This window comes from Physeter macrocephalus, chromosome 1 (genome assembly GCF_002837175.3).
Source record: "Physeter macrocephalus isolate SW-GA chromosome 1, ASM283717v5, whole genome shotgun sequence".
In the NCBI taxonomy this organism is placed as follows: Eukaryota; Metazoa; Chordata; class Mammalia; order Artiodactyla; family Physeteridae; genus Physeter; species Physeter macrocephalus.
The window spans coordinates 118,317,633-118,332,018 of NC_041214.2; the positions used below are offsets into that span (position 1 = coordinate 118,317,633).

General features: G+C 34.1%; 1 protein-coding gene across 5 annotated transcripts in view; it reads right to left on the bottom strand.

Annotated features, from left to right (window-relative positions):
• The window catches only part of ARL13B (ARF like GTPase 13B), a 77,535-nt gene that overhangs the window by 12,078 nt on the left and 51,071 nt on the right, over nucleotides 1-14,386 (bottom strand). For all 5 annotated transcript variants that reach the window (XM_055086052.1, XM_007101622.4, XM_007101625.4 and 2 more), the window contains 5 exons: nucleotides 11,015-11,120; nucleotides 9,812-10,014; nucleotides 6,162-6,276; nucleotides 2,774-2,999; nucleotides 284-400 (listed from right to left, as the gene is read on the bottom strand). In XM_055086052.1, coding sequence (XP_054942027.1) covers nucleotides 284-400; nucleotides 2,774-2,999; nucleotides 6,162-6,276; nucleotides 9,812-10,014; nucleotides 11,015-11,120 — 767 coding nt within the window. The remainder of the gene's footprint in view (nucleotides 1-283; nucleotides 401-2,773; nucleotides 3,000-6,161; nucleotides 6,277-9,811; nucleotides 10,015-11,014; nucleotides 11,121-14,386) is intronic.

Sequence of the window (14,386 nt, forward strand, 5' to 3'; positions counted from 1 at the left end):
TTTCAAATAGGACTTGAATCTATTATAAGAAGTGCTTAGGTAAAGTTTTCTTATTAATTTTTACTTATTTTTTTACTTTCATAAAACATTTTTTCTGAATTAAAAAAAGCAATGGATACTTATGTTGATAAATTCTGAACAAAGTAGATGGAGCAAAGAATTCTACCTTTTTCACAATTCACAAAATAATAAATATACTGAATAAAAACTGCATAATTTCTTTCTTTTTCTTCAATGTTTAAAGCAGTATTTCTAAATTCAGTATCAACATCAATTAACTCACCAGGAGGAGGAGGTGGGGGTGGTGTTGGACTCTTAGGAACAGAGTCATCTGTATTAACAGGTTCTACACGGTGGCTCCTTTTCATTCTTAGCTTCTTAGTTTTCTTTTTACTGTTATCTGTAAGAATATAAACCTGAAACTTTATGCCTCTGTGAAGAAGTTACTTCTATAATAAAAACTAAAGAACAAAATTAGAATATTGATATTATTACCATAGGAATATACCTTCAATTCAACTTAAAAATTGTTACCAATAATGAACTGTGGACTTGCTTTTACTAAGAATAAATTTTTAAGTGATGGTTTATTGGATGAATGATTGATGAATATGACACAAATGGCAAAAAGCCATATTTTAAGTTCTATGAGAGGTGATTTGGAATACAAAAAAAGTCCATATTTCCAAAAGTAAAATTTTTTTCCTCAAATATCATACTAAGTAAATGGAATTATCTAACTGCAGGGATTTCCATGAAACTCAGAATGACCTGGGGAAAAAGGAGAGGTATTGGTTTGTCTCAGTAGGATATACAGAATGATTCTAGGTATAAGTCCAAAAATAATCCTTTGAAATGTGAAAAAACACCCCAATCAAATCTAAACACATTATCCATGAAAATAACCCCCAAATAAGATATGCCCAATATAAATATATGTAACCCAAACTCACATTGTTAGACCTTACAGAATTGAATTTGTAATCTTTCTAAAAATAACTATTTACAGATTCTCACTTAAGCACATATGAACATTTTAAGTGCATCTGTGTTGTTAACATGTAAACTTTAACAACGTGAACCAGGATGGCAAAGTAGTTAAATAACCAAACATCACAGTCACTGAAATATTTTCACTGACAATCCCAAATTGCTAAATTTATATATATAATACATTTTCTAAAATGGAAATTATCTGTTACACAACAAGCAGCCAACATCTATGAAACCTATAAAGCAATGAGAAATACAAATATATTTAGAAATATTATTTTTCTAAGTAAATTAGTATCACTTGAGACATTTTACTCTAGATAGAAACAGAGACATCTTTTTACAATTAAAGCTGTAAGCTTTACAGCGGGGAGAAAGGAAAGAGAGCCTCCAGAACCATATGGTACTTTCGGATGGGCAGTAGAACAGGGTCATGGACGAGCATAGGATACAGAGCATAGGACCTGAAGTTGAGGGAAGTGTGTCTCAGTACAGCCACAGATGAGACGTATGATCTTAAATTACTCAACCTCTCCAAGGCCCTGGTTTCCTATTCTGTATAATGAGAATAATATACCCGAGGACTGCTGTGGTAAATAACATAGTGCTGTGTTAAATAATATTTTCAAATCATCTACCAAATCATTTTGTTCTTTAACAACATATTAGTGTTTGAAAGAGTTCTTCCAATATATTGAGAGGCCACTTTAAGTCTACTTTTTGTTTTACACTGTTGATAGAGCAATATGGGTACAAATGTGGCTACCCTAACTTCCCAAATTACAAAACTATAACTTTCAAATCTAATTATTTCTATATAGCAAAATATCCATTTAGCTAATCTGCAGCTCAGGGACTGAGATCTTATTTTCATAAACTCTTTGATACTGTACAAAAATTCTTATATACCATGGAACCATATTGCTAGGAATGGCAAGGAAGCAATGATTATTGGGTATTTCCCATGTGTCAGGCCCTGTACTAGGAACACTATAGGGTTACTTTTATTATAAGTAAACCTAAAAGCCTGGTGAAAAAAAAGATGACAACCCCATTTTAGAGAGGAAACGAGGACTGAAGAACACTATAAAACGTAACATACATCTAGTAGGTGAGAAAGTCTGGATGCTACCCCAGGATGTCTTGAGTCCAAAGGCAGAGGCTCTCTCTATGATACCAAAAGATGTGAACTTCCTGTTAAATTACATAACCACTTAGAAAAAGTAAAATAATTATGAATTGAAGATGTTGTATAATATTAAAATAAGAGTAATATGGCTATTTGATAAAACTTTCAAAATGTTCAATTGATTATGTCTGCATCCTTTAGAAATAACAAGTAAATAAAGGAAATGATGCTGATCATAACATTATGAGGATTAAGAAAAACAAAACAAACCTCCAAAAGCTTTAAAGGTTTTAAATACATTCCAAAGTTTCCTGGGGCTATGCAATATTCCAAATTTTTGAAAATGAATTTTCAGCTGAAATTCTTTTAAGTTACAAAGGACTAGATTTTAAGGCATCATGAATAAAAACATAAATTAGCAAACTGACTAATGATTACCTAAAATTCAAGAGAAAACCATGATAAATAACGCATTTGGAGATGAAAAATCTTGCGATACATTTTTTATGAAAATAATCATGACAAATGAAAGAGGTATTTGTAAGTTTTATATATATTATTTATGTTATATGTAATATATAAAACTTAAAATAAATAAAATAAATATAAAAATAAATAAGTATATATATTTTTAATAACTAGATTTATCACCTGATTCTGATGACTGTTGGTCTGTCTCATCTTCATTTTCCCACTGCTGTGTTAATGCCTCCTTATAATTTTCTACTATTCCGAACTCACTGTTTTTTTGGCTACTGTCACTGATCTGGCTCTGTGTCTCTATTTGATCATGCTCCAGTTTATGTTTCAGAGGGCAGCCATCACTGTCTTCCTCCACATTTTGCCTCTTTTTCTCTCTTTCAAGTTTTTTTTCATTCTGACAAAAATGAAATATATCATTTTTAATATAATAGTCATATCTAAGATAGTTTTAAGGGAGAAATCAAATAATCCAAGAGCATTCTATAACTTCCAGGCAATGTGATATTTCTATTAAAAAATTATTTGTTGAATATATCAACAAAATATATGAATATAAAGCATGCTAATTGTCAAACATTCAGAAAACAGAGATAGTATAAAGAAAGAAAACAAATATTACCAGTAATTCCACAATCTAGAGATGACCACAGTTTGATGTATAGTCACTAAGAGGTGCTTTTCTTTGCCTACCCCACACACGTACAGACGTACACCATCCACAAACATACAGAAATGTGATTGTCTCTATATACATATTTATGTATACTTTTAAACAAAAAAGAATTGAAATTTTAATTTAAAAATACACATTTCTTTCTTTGTCAATGAACCTATAAAGTGCTTAGAATATTGCATGACACATACATAGTAAAGTGTTAGCTATGAAAATATTATATAATGCTATATGTGTAAGCCATTACTACTTTCATCAATTATACAATCATTTTGAATGGTTCTATCATCTTATTTTACCAATTCCCAATCAATGGACAAAGAAATGATTTTCAACCTTTCACTATTATAAGAAATATAATTATTGAATTACTTCTTTAGAAGTAATTCCTAACAGTCAAGCTCTTGGATCAATGAGTAAGCACATTTTAAAATGTGCCATACTACAAACTTTCCTTCAGAAAAACTAAAGTAAAATTACGCCACAGGCAAAGGGTTGAGAGAGTGTATTTTCCCATATCTTTTTTTTTTTTTTTTTTGGCCTCGCCACTCGGCACGTGGGATTTTAATTCCCCAACCAGGGATCGAACCCACACCCCCTACAGTGGAAGAACAGAGTTTTAACCACTGGACTGCCAGGGAAGTCCTCCCTGTGATATCTTTTTTAATGCTTTTTTAATCATTATCAATCTTTTATATCTCTGCCAAACTAATATTTTTTACCTCAGTGTTGATTTGATTTATTATTGAATATTTTTATTATCAATACAACTGAAGATAAGTTATTAAATATGCTTATTGCCATTTTAATTTTTTCTTTAAGGAACTGCCCATGATAACCCAAGGCTCATTTTTCTACTAGTCTCATTATTTACACAGTAATATTTTAAGGGTTCTTTTTTCATTGTTCCCTGGGTCTCAAATATTTGTCATTAGGATTAGCTTGGGTTTTTTTTCTGCCTTTAACTTTGTAGAACATCTCTTTAAATACTGAATATAATACGATCTACCTATTTTTCACTTTGATTTGTGGCCTCATTGTCCTGCTTTGAAAGTTTCAACCTCCTCCAAGTATATACCAATGTCTAACTGTATTATGTGAGTATTTTTAAGGCTTCTTTTTTTATACATGTAAGTCTTTTGAAATTTAATTTGGTATACAGTGTTCAATAATTTTACTTTTTTCTAAATGCCTGTTCAGTTGTCCTAATATCCTTTTCTCCCAGATTTGAAATGCCACATTTATCTTACACTAAATGCTTATATATAATTTGGTTTGTTACTATTGTTTCATTGATCTGTTTGTCTATTCTGGAACCAATACCTCACCATTTTTATTGTCTGTGATAAAATCAAAGGAATGAATGTAAGGTAATATTTTAAAGGAGAAGTTTTATGGGGAAGAAAAGAAAATTTGCCTGGTAAAAAAGAGAGACTATGTATAATTTATTTCCATTTATTTCATTCCTTTACTGATGATCTTCTTAAATTACTGTATTTTAAAAGCATAATAACTGTACTTTCCCCATGCCACTAATTAATTCAGGGACTTCAATATAAGATATTCTGTGCTGTATACCAGTATTGTTCATATCTTTATATCGTGAAAAATACAATGTTGGTAGAAGTGCTAAGGCCTTCTAAGTAATTTACAACCATGGTACTATAAAATAATGGGTCATTATTTATAAGGTGAGCTTTATTACACATATAGAGTAAATCAATGTTTCAAAATGAAAAACCAAACTTGATTTTCTTTTCCTCTACCAATATTTTTAAAAGAATATAAAACTAGACAAACACAATATTTAATAGAATGGACACAAAACAATAGCTCAAGTTATTAAGACTGCTTTACTATACTTAGAAAAGCACACGCTTAAGGTAAATGCAATGGGGTTAATAAAAAGATTAAATACAGCTAACCTTCTAGTATCTAACTAACTTCAGACCAAATATCTCATTTTACCAATTATTTTGCAAACACAAAGCAACACCAAAAACTCTACACTCATCTTCTTACCTGTGGAGCTGCCTCCCTCCTCAGCAGCAGCCCCAAGGAAGAAATAATCATCCACCTTTCCGGATGAGTACCTGTCTGGAAGGAGGCAGTGACAGGGAAGAGGAATAGAGAACATACAGGCAGGTCCAGCAAGCCACCTGCCACATTAAGCTCTGAGGGAACGGAGAGGAGATTTAGGAAGCTCTGCCACTGAGGAGGCATAGCTGCTGAAGGTGATTAAAGCAGGGCCAATGCAAACTCCGAACACCAGTAGAAAATGAAAACAAAGACACAGATACACAGAGAGACAGACACGGACACACACACACACACACACACAACCCCATAACTTCTTCATGATTAAAATCTACACATTAATTTTGGTAAAACTTCTGACATTTAAAATTAAAATAAATAATATTCAGATATAAGAGAATTTATTAGTTTCAAACATTAAGTATCCTAGGAAAATAACTAGAAAATCATTTATGTACTATAATGCACCATAAGCATCTATATATTACTGTAAAGGGATAGTAATAGCAATACAGGGATAAAGACAACGTAAATAAGAGTAAACATACTATTATCATATGAAATAAGTGACAAAAAAATTTATCAGAAGAGTAACTGTGATAGTTGCTACATTCAATCTTTATTTTCATTCTCAGTTAATTCTGAAGTCATCTTCCCTTTTTATACTAGATCAGAAGGTAAATTTGAAGAGGAAGAAAAAGCAGCAAACCTTTAACCCATCTCCCCCATTTAATTTCTTTTACAAATAATCAACCTCTGGTGAAATACTTCTATCTCCCTGCCTCCTTTCTGAACTTCCAACTTTATAACTTAAGACATAAAAATTACATTTGCCACCATCCATACCTCAATGATTACAGATGCTATCGGCTGGAAAGGATTAACAATAATTGGTTCTGGGTCCAACTCAGCCAGACCACTGGTTCCATCGAGTTCAGCCTGCTCTCGCTCTCTTTGTTCTCTATTGTTTGAGGGAAAAAAATCGGAATTCCTTATGAGAAAATGCTGAACCATGTTTAAGAACATTTCCAATAGGTTTAAGGCTATTGAGTTCAGTAATTTAAACATCTGGACATGGCTTTGAATTACTGAGAGATTTTCAGATATCTTTCTGCAAGTAACAGGCCACTATCCCCATGTAAAGATTAATGGTTAATAATCTGCCTGCCAAGGCAGGGTACATGGGTTCGATCCCTGGTCCGGGAAGATCCCACATGCCGCGGAGTAACTAAGCCCGTGCGCCACAACTGCTGAGCCCGTGTGCCACAACTACTGAAGCCCGCGTGCCTAGAGCCTGTGCTCCACAACAAAGAGAAGCCATCGCAATGAGAAGCCCGCGCACCACAACGAAGAGTAGACCCCGCTGGCTGCAACTAGAGAAAGCCTGCATGCAGCAATGAAGATCCAACGCAGCCAAAAAGAAAGAGAGACAGAGAGAGAAAGAGAGAGAGAGAGACAGAGAGAGAGAAAGAAATAAAAAAAAAAAAATGCTGACAAAAATGACATTCCCTATGACTGAGTTCTTAACGTCAGTGATGCATATTAATTATTTTTCTATGTAACAAGGGTTTATATTTATCAATTTATTAATTACCTTCCCAAACAAATGCTGTCCTCTGCACTGATGTTAACCAGATAAATAAGTCCTGTTGTTAACCTTCATCTTAAAAGCTGTGTCTAGTTATATATCACAAATTAACTAGATAACAACTGTTGCTTTGCATAAGTAGAAGAGGCTATAGAAATAAGTTGCTCTATATCACTTAGATTAAATAAGTATTTCTATATTAGTTACTACTGAGACTTTTATTACTCTGTGATTTAAAGTTAATGTTGCCCCATAGATGAAGGTAATAAGTTACTAAAAGAAGCAGCTGAAGGGCTTCCCTGGTGGCGCAGTGGTTGAGAGTCCACCTGCCGATGCAGGCGACGCGGGTTCGTGCCCCGGTCCGGGAGGATCCCACATGCCGCGGAGCGGCTAGGCCCGTGAGCCATGGCCACTGAGCCTGCGCGTCCGGAGCCTGTGCTCCGCAACGGGAGAGGCCACAACAGTGAGAGGCCCGCGTAACGCAAAAAAAAAAAAAAAGAAGCAGCTGAAGATAGAAACATAACTATTGTAGATCAGCAACTAGACTGTATAACAATAGTATATAGTATAACAATGTCAATGTTCATTACTACGGCACTTATTAATTAAGTTCTATGATGGAAAGAGATATCCTTTCATTCTGAACCTAGGAAGCCAAAATTTAGAGATCTGCAATTTACTACTCCTGTGACCTTGGATATCTATCTGGATACCTGAGCCTCTGCCTTCCCATAAATGTGGAATAAAATACATACTTCATAGGGTTATTTCAGGTAAAGTAATATATGTGAAAGCACTCTGTATATAAACATACTTACAGGTCATTATTTTTTTTTTAATTTTTTTAAAATTTATTTTTATTTTTGGCTGCGTTGGGTCTTTGTTGCTGTGCGCGGGCTTTCTCTGGTTGCGGTGAGCGGGGGTTACTCTTCATTGCAATGTTGGGGCTTCTCATTGCAGTGGCCTCTCTTTTTGCCCAGCACGTGCTCTAGGCATGAGGGCTTCAGTAGTTGTGGCACACGGGCTCAGCAGTTGTGGCTCGCGGGCTCTACAGCGCAGGCTCAGTAGTTGTGGCACACGGGCTTAGTTGTTCCACGGCACGTGGGATATTCCCGGACCAGGGCTCAAACCCGTGTCCCCTGCATTGGCAGGCGGACTCTCAACCACTGTACCACCAGGGAAGTCCCAACAGTCATTAATGTTACTCATTTATTAGTAAGCAATTTCAGGTATCTGGTATTAATATACTATTTTCAGATACCAATAATAGCTTGTTTTACTGTTTTTTCAAAAATATCCAAACCAACAAAAAAATCCAAACCTATTAGATTGTATTTAACAATAAAAAGTTTTTTTTAATTACTCCTGTCTAAATTTAATTATGCAGTCTCTGTTCAACAGAAGAGGACTCAGACCACAAGTGGCATGGCTAGGAGAAAGGAGGAAAGGGGAATGGGGTACCAGAAAAGCCTGCCATAACATGACCTGGAATATCTTTATGAAAAAAGTAAAAACTTGAAAAAAAAAATACTAATTAGATTTCTTTTACCCAACTCAATTTTTTTGTTCTTTTTGTTTTTCTAAGTAGAGGAAAAGCAAAGAAGCCTTTAGAAAAGTATGGCCATATATTTTATTTTTATAAATACACAGAAGGTATATTTGTATGAATGACTGGTTGTACTGAGCTTTATATCATGAAAATATACACTAGAATAGAAAATAAAGATTCTCATAGGAACTAACACCTCATATTGTTATCAAGAGAGACCGAGATGACTGACCTGCTCATGTTATTGAGCCCTTGAGGACAGAAGAGTTATCTCTAGAAATATTTTCCTTTAAGTCCTATCTCTGAATTAAATGAAAGATACCAGTAATCAGCGGATTTCCTTGACAGCATAAAGGAGCACCTCACCAAGGGCAGTTAGTGGGTTCTTGCCTACCAGGCTGCAACTGTTAAAGCAAATGGAAGGCCAATACTACTTAGATAGATGGAAGACCATTTTGGATCTCACAGGAGCTCACTTAGAAATCTTTTTGTTTCTTCCCTCCCCTGCCATGTAAGTGGAGAAAGAAAGAGAAATCTTGGGATTAAGAACTAAATTTAACTTCTAATCAAATCTGAGTACTTTCTTCCAGCATTAACATTATTATAACTGATTCTGTGGTAGAATTTATGTAAACATTTTTTTTTTAATTTAGAGTTTGCTAAACTTATTTTTTAAATTTCCCTTTAGGCAACATATTTTTAAAATAATTTTAAAAACATGTTTTAAAACCTGAGATAGTGCAATTTAGTCCACTTTCAGACAAAACTAGTGTTGAAGATCAGATTTTGCTTCAGCTGGCTGATCCGCTAACTGCTTACCTTCTATCTTTGCTGAGACTAATGAAGGATTTCTCAGTCTACTGACATATTCTTTGCTATGGGAAACTGTCCTGTGCATCACAGAATGTTTAACAGCATCCCTGGCCTCTTCCCACTAGAAGCCAATTGTGCTAGCAACCAGACTTAGAACCCTATCAACCAAACTTGTGCAGGTCTACAGAAATAAAAAATTTACCTAGTATCTTCCTTCATACAAAAAGAGGAACCTAAACAGACAAAACTAAAAAAATTATTAATAAAAGTATGGTGTTTTGGGGCTTCCCTGGTGGCGCAGTGGTTGAGAATCCGCCTGCCGATGCAGGGGACACGGGTTCGTGCCCCGGTCCGGGAAGATCCCACATGCCGCGGAGCGGCTGGGCCCGTGAGCCATGGCCGCTGAGCCTGCGCGTCCGGAACCTGTGCTCCGCAACGGGAGGGGCCACAACAGTGAGAGGCCCGCATACCACAAAAAAAAAAAAAAAAAAAGTATGGTGTTTTTGAGTTTTCATATGCACTGTGCTACAAAATTAATCTACTTACCTTTCTTCTCGTAATTTTCGTACTCTCTCAGCCCGCTCTCGGTTCTCTTGTTCCTCAAGAGCACGTTGTTCTGTTGTGTCTTTTTGGATGCGCTCATTTAAAGCATCAAAGTCTCTTGCAATGATATGTAGCAGCCAATAAAGGCCTTTTTTAATGGACTTGTCAATTTTCTTTCCATATCCCAAGACTGCTGAACAAGGTTCCTTAAAAACAGCAATTTATTTGACTTAAAGATGAAAACTAAAAGATCTCTACAAAAATTTATTCATAAACCATTAAGATATAATTACTGGCGAATCAAATTGATTAACCCATTACATTAATGATATGAAGCACCTGCTTCAACTTACAAAACACACCTTTGCAATGATCACTACATTAGTATGTACGTAGGAGTGGAAATATTTTATGGATTATATCTGTAAGCTTTGAGAGTGATTATGACACAAGAAGTTGACAGTTAAATTTTGAACAAACTCACTGACAGACAAAATTGAACTTACAGAAGAAAAATACTCCTACTTATTAAAAATAGCAGAAAGTTTTAAAGTGTTATACCAGGGAATTTATGGCAGTACGCATCTTTTTTTTTTTTTGCTGCACCGCACAGCTTGTGGAATCATAGTTCCCCAACCAGAGATTGAACCTGCACCCTTGGCAATGAAAGTGTGGAATCTTAACCACTGGACCGCCGGGGAGTTCCCAGTAACCATCTTTTAAAATTGACAGCCTAACAATCATTTTCTGAAACCAGAATAAATGATTAAATCCTCAGTCCATCTTCTCAAGACTGTATGATAACTCTCCTGATATAATTTTTCAAAATTCATTACAAACTTCTCCTAAGTATAAATTTTGTATTTATACTTTTACCATTTTATAAAATTTATAGCATGACATGTTTGTATAGCTTACAGGTCCTGTCAGCAATGTCTTAAACAAAGAGCAAGCCTAAAGTCTTTGAAATCATGAAAGATAGTTTATAGAAGTCAGTAACAACTAAATAGAAAACAAATATCACTGTAATAATATCAAATGAACAGTGAGAACTGTTAAAAAACAGTGAGAACAGGTTAAAAAAATTTTTTAAAAACACTAATAAATTATTTGGTTAGCTACCTACCCCCTAATTGCTTATCACCTTTACAAAAACTAAGTTATACCGAACATAATTCATAGGACAGAAGAACCCCCAAAACTTACTATTTGACATAAGCACTTGTGCTCATTGACCAGTTTTTCCAGAGACAGGCATTCAATCACATCAGCTTCTCCTAAAGCCCCTTCCTTATCTTGTTTATTTGCCAACCTAGAGAGACATAAGTAGTTTTATAGCAAATATATAATCAGACAGCCACGTAAAAGACATTTTGACCATGCTCTTATTCCAAAGTTTTAACCCTACTGATTACAGAACATACTGGTTTTAGAGAGTAGTGTACAATTTATTTCTTCATTTTTCCTTTTTTTTGCCGCTAAAGTAAGTTTGTAAGAATTGGCCTATAAAAGGGAAATCAGGTAAAGAGAAGTGTCAAGAAAACAAGCAATAGGTCAACAGGCCAACAAAAAAAGTACAAATAGAAAAAGAAGTGGACTAGTTTCCACAGCACTCAGCCATCAATTCCAACTTTCACATTAATTATATCCTTCTCTTAAAATACACTGCATCATGATGTAAAGGCTCTTATCCCATGTCCTTTTCTTCTTAAATACAATCTGTATCATGTTTTAAATACGTAATATTCATTCAGAGCTTGTATTATTTGAGCTCACCTGTATTTCCACTGTGTGAATGTGTCCACATAAATGTGCAATTTACTGGAGAAGTGAGGACACTTTTATCTAATTTACTTAGCACAGCACTGTGCATAGAAAACCTTACACTCAATTAGGAACAAATTGAGGAACAACAAATAAAAAAACAAAATACATTTAAAAAAAATAGGAATTACCACAAAATACCACTATTTGCCTATCAGATGGTAGAGGTCAAAAAGTTGAATAAAATATTGTCTTGGTCAGGGTTTGATATATGTTTCAGGCAAATATACATTATTTAATAAGTACATAGAAAAATAAATCTAATGAATCCTATCACCTATCTTTAAAAATTATCAGTTTTGTACCATTCTTGCTCATCTACGTATCTTCCACTTCCCCCATCAGTCATATCACATCACCCCATGATTTAAAAATTAAAAAATATTACAATATCACTATCACACCTAAGTTCTTAAAAAAATTAATATTCCTCAATATCTTTTTACAAGTGCTATGTCCAAATCCAGATCCAAACCAGATACACATTACTACAATTTATTCTTTTAAGTGTTTTTGAATCAGTATCACCCCCGACACCAACACCTCCCATTCCTGCAACACTATGACCAGCACTTCTTTTCCTCCCATGACATCTATCTGTAAAACAAAACAAGTCATTTTTCTATAGAATCTCCCATGTTTAGGATTTGGCTGATATCTTCCTTATGAAGTCATTTAACATACACACCCTGTATTTTCTGTATCTAGTATTTAAATATACAGGCTGGATGGCTTTCAAGGTGAAATATTTTGGCAAGCATATTTCATAGAGGCTGCTAGTACTTAGGAGGCATTTAATATCTGAGTGCACCACTTTCAGTGATGGTTAAATGGACCCATGGATTCAGGCTGCAGTCAGCCTGATTTGTCCAAAATAAAGTTTTCCATTAACCTTTCATCTAATGGTTTTAGCAACCATTAATGACCTGTCTTTAATACCATTATCATATAAGTGGTTATAAAATCATGACTTTTTTAGTTCTGTATTCCATCTGCATTAACTAGCTGGATTTTTGCTAAAAAGTAAGTTTTCATTAACTACTTGGTGACTCAAGTACAATTCAGAGAAAAGTCAGGATAAATATTTGATCCTTTGCCTTCATTTCCTAATTTTCATAATAATGAACTGATGTCCTATTAACCTCCAAAGATGATCAAGTTGCTTTCTTTGGTTTGTGGGAGGTATCATTATGGTCTCATGGATTTTAAAAATATATTTGATGTTTCAACTTATTATAGTTACTGTTCTTTTTGAGGCTCAAAGTTACCCATTTTTGGTTAGTGGGAGTCCCTTTTGTGTTGGCTCCTGTTTTCTTTTGGTACAGCTCCAAGAGTCTTTTATAGCTTCTTTGCCTTTTTGTAAGAAACAATGGCCCGGACCTGAACTCATCCAATTCCCTAAAGAGCCCTGGTTCCTTTTAGTATGAACTGGTATTTTAAAGACCACAATCTGGGCACTTCTGGACATTTATCGTTATTGACTTGCCATTGCTTCTAGACCATTGCAGTGGACAAAGCTAGAAAAAATATAGTTTTTAAGAAAGAAAAAATTAAGTCATGAGGTCATACTGATTTTTCCATTTTAAATCAAATATTACCAAGTTTTTACTTAGCTTCTTAATTTGTATCTCTTTTTCCTTATGCTGAAAACTACAGTTCCTAATAATGCCATCATTAACTATTTGCTCTCTCCTATGAGTTTCAACATAATAATACCAACATTATTACTAAAAATAACACTACTAAATGCACATTAAGATCCCTTTGTGGTTATTCTTGTCTATAAGATATATCCCACAAGAGATGCAGTCAAAATACTGATTTTAAAATTACTTGAAGTAATCCTTCTCTGTGCGGTTATGCCACCATCTAGATATATAACTAGGTTCATTTGTTTCAGGCTGCTTTTGTTTTTTAAAGATAGTTTTATTCTTTATGTTAAGATTTAATTTTTAAAACAGTTATATGGTTCCAAATTCAAACTATAAAAACAAAATGAAATCAGAAAAAACTGTTTTCCCTATCTCTTTTCCACTATTCTTCCTAGTCTCCTATAGGTAACCATTTTCATTAGTTTTTTTTTCTTTATTGATTTTTATTATACTATTTTTTAATTGTAGGTGATTTACAATGTTTCAGGTGTACAGCAGTGATTCAGTTATACATATATATGTGTACATATATATACTTTTTCAGATTCTTTTCCATTATAGTTTATTACAAGATATTGAATATACTCCCCTGTGCTATACAGTAGGTCCTTATTTTTTAATCTATTTTATATATAGTAGTATGTATCTATTAATCCCAAATTCCCACTATATCCCTCCCCTCCTTCCCCTTGGCAACCATAGGTTTGTTTTCTATGTCTGTGAGTCTATTTCTGTTTTGTAAATAAGTTCATTTGTATTTCTTTTTAGATTCCACATATAAGTGATATCATATATTTGTCTTTCTCTGACTTACTTCACTTAGTATGATGATCTCTAGGTCCATGGTCCATCCATGCTGCTGCAAATGGCATTATTTCATTTTTTATGGCCTAATAACATTCTATTATTTATTTTTATATATACATATACATATATATATACATACCACATCTTCTTTATCCATTCATCTGTCGATGGATATTTAGGTTTCTTCCATGTCATGGCTATTGTAAATAGGGCTGCTATGAACATTGGGGGTGCATATATCTTTTTTTGTGTGTGTGTGTGGTACGCAGGCCTCTCACTGCTGTGGCCTCTCCCG